Source organism: Myotis yumanensis, unplaced genomic scaffold, assembly GCF_028538775.1.
Source record: "Myotis yumanensis isolate MYYU_CA2020_CCGP unplaced genomic scaffold, mMyoYum1.0.hap1 SCAF_3, whole genome shotgun sequence".
In the NCBI taxonomy this organism is placed as follows: domain Eukaryota; kingdom Metazoa; phylum Chordata; class Mammalia; order Chiroptera; family Vespertilionidae; genus Myotis; species Myotis yumanensis.
Window position 1 is genome coordinate 57,104,199 of NW_027223754.1, and position 8,441 is coordinate 57,112,639.

The following is an 8,441-nucleotide window of genomic DNA, read 5'->3' on the forward strand; positions in this document are numbered from 1 at the left end:
ATCTATTTTAGTAATATGGTGACTCATAAATCTTACATGTAAAAGAGGCCTAAGGACCTTTGGCTTATCCTGTGGTATTGGCCCTATCTTGATGTAAGACATTGATGTGTCTTAAAATAATAAAATAACATTCATTCAAGAAATATTTAATGGAGAATTGCTTCTTTACCAGGAATTATTCTAGGGAGCTAGCAGTAAATATAAGATGGTCAAACTCCTCGCTTTCCTGGATTCTAATGGGGAAGAGAGAGACAGAAAACAAGTAAATTACATAGATTAATTTATCAGTTCCATGGCTTTCATTATGCATTTCTGTTCATTTGTCCATCAGCATAGGTCCCTCAGTAACATGGTAAAATGGTCTGATCATTCCAAGTATTACAGACTTGTAAAATATTGAAATGGAATTGAGGGCAGTGACCTTTTAGAAAACAGTCAGCTCTATCAGGGATGTCTGCTTGCTTGTTCTTCGCATATGCATGCTCCCTTGCTGGCCTTTGTTGTTTGTTCTCATGGCACTTCAGCTTTCTTTTAGAAGTAACACAAAAAATAGGGTTAGTGCTATCATTTTGACTTCAACTCCGAACCATTTTTAACTTCTTTTAAAAACATGTAGGGGCACCTCTGGCCAGGTAGCTCAGTTGGTCAGAGTGTTGTCCAGATACACCAAGGTTGCAAGTTCCATCCCCAGTCAGGGCACATACAAGAATCAACCAATGAATGCATAAATAAGTAGAACAACAAATTAATGTTTCTCTCTTTCTCTCCCTCCCTCTCTCACTTTTCCTCCCTTCTCTCTCTCAAAAAAAAAAAAAAATCAATAAATTAAAAAACCACATGGTGCAAATATAGCACCTTACAATGACATTTTGTGTGAAGATGTCAAACAAAACCTGGAATAAGAAGCTTACGATATTTTGAGAAATGTTCCTTATTTGTCAGGATAAGCCTCTAAGTTCCCAAGGACATCCCTTCTGTAACAGACACTATTTAGTAACAATATTTGATTTGATTTTAAATCGTTTGGTATTTTTCATTTGAGGATAGCTTTATCATAAAAATTACACTTAAGAAAAAGCAAACTTTATCTTGGCAGACAAATTTAAGGCTGTCACTTCGTTTTGTGCATTAAATAAACATGCTACACAATTTTTCCATTTAAAAATATGTGGATTATTTGATTATGTCAGAGTACTAACAGTCAAGAACTCACATTATTGCCGAAGGCATTAAAGATCTTTGTCCACTTTTTAAAATTATCTTACAGAAACTACAGCTTTGTCAAATACAACATTTATAAACCAAATTTTTTTTTTTTAACAAAGAAGGAAACACTTCTATTTTATTCATTTAACCAAATACTCATCGTGGTAAGCTTGGTCTTTAAAACAGTGAGGCTTGTTATTTTAGTTGCTTTTGTTTTCGTTATACCTATGTTTTTTTGCTTTTCTTTTTAGGGGTTGAAGGGAGTATGCTCTTTCTGAGAGTTCAGTTAATTGCAGTGAATTGATCAATATTCGGCAACAAGTCTTTTAAGGCCCTTTTTAACCTTGAGATTTTATGAATCTATATTTACCTTTGCCCTGCTTTTTTCCCTTGATGACAAGAGCCAGGATCATATCAGGGATAAACTGGAGAGAATTGAGCTAGTGTAGGAGGACGTGATAGAGCATGTAGTGGTGACTCTAAAAGGTACAGTTACTGTTGGTTTCTTCCCTTTTATAGTTTTTAAAAAATATTTCATACATTTTATTCATTGTAATTATTTTTATTATGGGGGGGGGGGGGGTAGAGAAAAAAATAAACCCATAAACAAAAAGCATTTGTAAAAAGTCACCTTCTTAAGTACCTTCCTCCAAGAAGACGACCCCTGAATTCTTCATGTTTCAATATATAATTAATTAAAGCAGTGATTAAGAAAAGAACTTTTGTGGAGAGAAGTTATTTTTTTATGGGGTTAAAATATAAGGCTTATGTTTGTTGACTCATAGAAGCAGTATTTGTTGTTGTTTTTTAAAGAGAATTTTCCTTGGTGGCCAGATGAATTTAAGGTAGACATTTTATGGCCCTTAAGGTGGGGCAGTCTATTGATTTTTATATCCTCAGCTCTAGCCCATACTACTAGGTGCTCAAAACTGGGCTGAACCCAATACCCATTGTCGTCGTCCTCCTCCTCCTCCTCCTCCTCCTCCTCCTCCTTCTCCTCCTCCTTCTCCTCCCTCTCCTCCCTCTCCTCCTCCTCCTCCTCCTCCTCTACCTCTACCTCCACCTCCACCAGAGGATTAAATAACTTCCTAACTTTTCCATTACTTTCCTGGAGCTTATACTCTAATGGGGAAGAGAGAGACAGAACACAAATAAATTACATGGATTAATTTATCAGTTCCTATCTTTTCCATTGATTCTCAAAAAGAGTGGAAGGGAGAGGGAGAGAAAGAAAGAAACATCGATGTGAGAGAGGCACACCAACTGGTTGCCTCCTGCAGGTGCCCTGACCAGGCTGGGGATTGAGCCATTGAGCCTGCAACTGAGGTATGTGCCCTTGACCAGAATCAAACCTGGGACCCTTCAGTCCGAGGGTCAGTGCTCTATGCACTGAGCCAAACCGGCAAAAACCCAATCAATACCCATTCTTAAGGCAATTGAAAATAAGATAATCCCAAGTAAAAGGAGTGAATTTTTGATGTGTTCTTTTTCAGTTACTCTCCAAAGTGTTCCTTTTCAGAAAGTGTGAAAATGTTTTTATGCGTAATATATTGTAACCACAACACTGACTTTATATTTCAGAGTTGGAGGAAATGAGATTGATGTTTCACATAATTGTAAAATGCCAAAAATAAGTAGAACTGAAATGAGTTAAAGCCCAGTGTTCAGAAAGGCCAAGTAAAAGCTTCAGATCAACGGTGGCTATAATTGAAAGGATCCAAATAAGTATTTAAAACCATCCCTGCTGGGACTGCTAGGATTTCTGAATTTCAAATTGGCATTTTATGTTTGACAAGGTGACATTGTATAAGAAATGTATTATAAAACACTGCTGTACGATAGGAAAATGATTGAATGTAAATATTTCAAGATGTGGACCACTGTTCAAATGTTATCATAAATCTTTGCCATTGTTTTAGGGGATAACTCTTCATGCATATATGAGATGAATTGATAGAGCTAGTTCTTAGAAGGGAAATCTTCAGCGAGTTTCTGCCTCTTCTACCACTAGTCTGATTTGACCACAAAAGTACTCTTTAAATCTTTGCCATGTTATTATATGCTTATTGTTAAATAAGTGGGGGAAAACCCTTATTTTTCTTTTTTCTTTTCTTTTTTTTTTTTTTTTTTACTACATCTGGCATTGCTTTGTCCTCTTCATTGAGTGGCTGAAATATCACATGTGAAATTAGAATGGGCTGAGACAGTTGGCACTCTTAAACTTTGAAAAGTAAGGCTAACTGTCCTTCCATTCCTTACAGGTTTGGAAGGTTTACAGTAGCTGCTCTTCAGTCCAAAGTAGAACAGTATGAACGTGAAACCAATCGCCTCAAGAAAGCCCTGGAACGAAGTGATAAGTATATAGAGGAACTAGAATCTCAAGTTGCACAGCTAAAAAATTCAAGTGAAGAGAAGGAGGCTATGAATTCCATTTGCCAGAGAGCACTTTCTACAGATGGCAAGGGGTGCAAAGGCAGTGAGGAGGATATGGCATCAACGAATCAAGGTGATGGTGCCAGAAAGCAGCTTGGCTCTTCGACCCCAAGTTCTCACCTGACACAGCCTTCTAACAGTTCTGCTCGGCAGGAAAGCACCAGCAAAACAGAACTAAATTGTTCCAAGAACAAAGACCTATATCAAAAACAGGTGGAAATAATGTTAGGTGTAACTGATGCCAGTATGGATACTTATTTGGAAAGAGAATGGGGTAATAAGCCAACTGATAGTACTCCCTACAAAGATGAACTTTATGATCTTCCAGCTCCTTGCACTCCTTTGTCCCTTAGTTGCCTTCAGCTCAGTACTCCAGAAAATAGAGAGAGTTCTATGGCCAAAGCAGGAAGTTCCAAAAAGCACTCAAACCATCTCAGAAAATTGGTGTTTGATGATTTTTGTAATTCTACAAATGTATGTAATAAAGATTCTTCAGAAGATGATAAAAGTGAAAATGAAAAGAAATCAGAATGTTTTACTTCCCCAAAGACTGGGTTTTGGGATTGTTGTTCCACAAGCTATGCCCAAAGCTTGGATTTTGAAAGCGCAGAGGGGAACACGATAGCAAATTCTGTTGGAGAGATTTCTTCAAAACTGAGTGAGAAGTCGGGCTCATGTTTATCTAAGAGGTTGAATTCTATTCGCTCTTTTGAAATGAATCGGACAAGAACATCCAGCGAAGCCTCAATGGACGCAGCTTACCTTGACAAAATCTCTGAGCTGGATTCAATGATGTCTGAGTCAGACAACAGTAAGAGCCCTTGTAATAACGGTTTTAAGTCAGTGGATTTGGAAGGGTTATCAAAGTCGTCTCAAGGCAGTGAATTTCTTGACGAACCAGATAAATTGGAAGAAAGAACTAAGCCAAACCTTTCCAAAGGTTCTCTAACTTCTGATCAGTTAGAAAATGGAAACGAATGGAAACCGTCTTCTTTTTTCCTCCTCCCTCCATCTGACCAAGAAATGAGTGAAGAATTTTCACTCCATCCCAGTTCTAACTCAGGAACTAATGAACTCAAACCCTCAAGCTGTTTATTTCAGACCGAGTTTTCCGAGGGTGTTTTGTTAAGCAGTTCACATAGGCTGTTTGAAGATCAAAGGTTTGGGTCATCTTTGTTTAAGATGTCCTCAGAGATGCATGGTCTTCCTAACCACCTTCAGTCTCCTTGGTCTACTTCTTTTGTGCCTGAAAAGAAGAATAAAAATGTGAATCAATCAACAAAAAGAAAAATCCAGAGCAGCCTTTCCAATGCTAGCCCATCAAAAGCAACTAAAAGTTGACTCATTAGGAAGCTGCCATTTATGTTTTTGTCCAGAGAGGAATACAAGTTTTTAAAGTTACCTTTTTCCCCCTCATAAAAGTTCTGTACAATTTTGAATTGGTAATCTTTAGTCAACTGTCAAGTCAGAATGGTAGATTAGCCTATACCCAGAATACTTTTGTTCATTTTGAAGAGTTTCTTCATTTTCAAATGGGAATATTTTTGATCAGAAGATAGGCAGAGGGTTTCTTTTAAATGAATATTATATGTATCTGGTTTGGGTATATTTTGTTTTGAATCTTGATTTAACTATTAGATACAATGGCCTATTAATGAGCCTCAGTTATCTTCAGAACTAGGATTTCTTAAATAAAACTAAGTGTTCTCTACACACTGCTCATGACACTTGAGTTTCTTTAAAAGATTGTCCTAGGGTGGACATTATTTTGCCCCCTTTTATTTATATCTAGTAGTGGCCTTTTATGCAAGGCCATCATGGAGAAATAGCACTCTAACCTTAGACCAATATTAAATTACTTTTTTTTAGATTTTATGTGTATGCATTTTTAATATTGTGTTTTGTTCAGTTTTTGTAAACACATTTTGCTAGTATGAAAGAATACATTTCTATATGAAAATATTTGTTTTATGTCAGATAACTTTCCTTTGTTCATCTGTTTGTGTGTAGTGAAAAATCAAAAATTGAGCCTACTTTGGAAAGAAGGCATGGAACAGTTGGGTTTGGAGGAGCCTAAACATGGTAGCCTCATTGTTCCAGATAGACAGGTGCAAAAGCACTCACTTACAAGTTCTTGATCCACTCATGTGGATCTGCCAGGGAAGCTTTTTTGGAATGATCAAGTTCTTGTTTGCATGTTACTCTTCTTTGTAAAAACTCTATGCATGGTAGCTTTCTTGCTTGCACTGTTTTTCTTAAGAAAAAAACGTTTCAATTGGCTAATGGAATATCTTCTAAGTGGGACTTTTTTTTTTTTAATGAAGAGTGTTAGGGTGAGAATAGGTGAGCTAAAGCACAATTTATAATTTAGGTTCTGAAAAAGTTTGCTCTCAACATGTTTGGTATAGCTATATAGGCTTTTAAAAAATGGTTTAATATTCTAGTGACTTGCTTAGCTAATGTGCTCTGAACATTTTATGTTGATATCATACTATTTTATGTTAATACTGCATGCTTTTCTATGTGAATTGAATAAAGGATGCCATAGCACTGTAATCCTTGATATTGTCTCAGATATTGAATTAGCCTATAAAGATCAGTCAAACTTATCATTTTTAATGGATCTTACAATATAAGGGTTGACAAACTATGACCCATGGACCAAATCTGGCCTGCACCTGTTTTTCTGAAAGGCCTATGAACTAAAACGAGTTTATATATTTTTTAATGTTTTTTTAAATGCAAGGAATATTCCATAACACAGGAAAGTGATAAGTAATTCGAATTCCAGTGTTTCTGTATAAAGTCTTATTAGGACACAACTACTCATTTGCTTACATATTATCTATGGCTGCTTTTGCACTGCAGTGGCAGAGTTGAATAGTTGTAACAGAGGCCATATGTCTCACAAAGCCTAAATACAGAAGAATGTGCTGACCCTGTGAGACTCAGGATTCAACAAAACCATAAAAGTAAAACAAATCGCTTTTATGATTTGGAGAATCATGCCCTCCACTTTTAGAACTAATAAGCCAAAATAAAAATTTTAAAGAGCTAATATAAAGCATTTTTTTTGTTTTATCATACATATTTTCCAAAAAGTATTTATGTGTCATTTTATCTTTCTGATATGTTAAAAGCTAATGGATACTTTCAGAGATATTAGCAGTTTAAGTACCTTTGACAATGTGGTTATACATTTGAAATCTTATTAAATGTAGAAATCTAATTTTTTTCTGAATAGAATAAATTTGGGGGTAAGCCTCTTATTCTGTCTGTAACTTTTCTGTGTCATGAATGTATCAGTTTTCAATTCAAATATATACTGACACTGTGCAATGGAATCCAGTGTGTAACCTGATTTACTAATGCCTACCTACAGTGAGAGTGTCTATATTGGACCGGAGTATTTCCCAGCCACTTTAGAAACACTGCTCCATCCTCCCCAAAACAACATTTCATATATTAAGTTAATCAAATCTGTAAATTTCTCAGTTGGAGAGTTTTATTTTAAATACAGTCTCATTTGTCCTCTTTACCATAATCTATGTCATGACAAATATGGTGGTCTCATATTTTTTAATATATTTGTTACATACACAGACTAAAAAACAGCCACCATCTTTTATTGAATCCAAGTAATTTGCTAACCTATCTGATAATCCTCTTTTCAAATTCTGTGAGCCAACTATTATCTTCAGTTCACAAATACGTGAATTGAGGATTAGTGGTCAAATGCATCCGGAATGGGATAGAACTGTTTGCAGCTGAACCTCTAACTCCAGAGCTTGTACTCTTCCTCCCTTATGCATGGGAGTTCACATTTCTAGGCCAAAGAATGAATGGAGATGAAATTTCCAAGGATTCTTTTAAACATGTTTTGGAAGTATTAGTGTGTTTCTTTTTCAAATAAAATTTAATTCCTGCCTATGTTTCTGGATCTGACTCTACTACTAAGTGGAAGCTCAATGATGGGAGTGTGTATGTGCTACTTTTAAGTTTATAAACATACACATTAACTCTGACACTTTTATGAATTTAAAGACAGCAGTAAGGCTATGTTAGAAAAAGATGCACTAGTGATAAAAGAAGCAGACACTTATTAGTTCATGTCTTTATAAAGACAGCATCTGTTGACTGCTCATCTTTCTAAAATGCTATACAGTGTGACATGCTAGATTTTTTCTTTACATGACCTTTAGCTTTCACCATTTAACTTTCAAAATCTACATCCCATCCAAAGCAAGTCTTTTTCCTGTTTTAATGGATCAACTGAGACCAAAACTCAAAATGGTAGACCCTAAATTTCAAATCTGCTTTGTTTTCCTCTAATCTCTTTTTCATTTACCTTGGTTTGAAACAACTATAAGTAACACTGAAAAAGGGTAGAACTTGGATCTTGAACCCTAAGGTGTTTCAGGAACTCGTTTCTATAATACCTCAATGCTTTCAGTTTTTCAAATATATGCACTAGATTTTTTTTTCCCTTTACTTTTGACCCGGTGAATATTTGAGAACATCAGATTAACAGTTTAACTTTATTGAACGTAGCCTATTAGATTAGAGGGGTTTCCCAAAGCCTCCTAAGAAGGTCTTTCATTCCTATTTGTGGGAGTCCTACAACATAGTCTTTGTCCATCACGATGTAACCTGATCCTTATAATACTTGGCAGAGAGAAAACCTTTTAAGCAATGATCTCAGAGTGCACAGTGAACATTTATTGCCTAATTCTCGGAACCCTACTCTGAGCGAGGAAGCATCTGTTAAATGCAGATTTCTTTTGAGAACTCATCTGGAACTC

The 8,441-nt window shown here is 35.9% G+C and overlaps 1 protein-coding gene across 2 annotated transcripts in view; it reads left to right on the top strand.

Annotated features, from left to right (window-relative positions):
• The window catches only part of OBI1 (ORC ubiquitin ligase 1), a 42,583-nt gene extending 35,053 nt beyond the window's left edge, over positions 1-7,530 (top strand). For both annotated transcript variants that reach the window (XM_070408889.1, XM_070408890.1), the window contains one exon: positions 3,468-7,530. In XM_070408889.1, the coding sequence (XP_070264990.1) occupies positions 3,468-4,980 (1,513 nt within the window). In that variant the 3' untranslated portion in view covers positions 4,981-7,530. The remainder of the gene's footprint in view (positions 1-3,467) is intronic.
• The last annotated feature ends 911 nt before the right edge of the window (positions 7,531-8,441 follow it).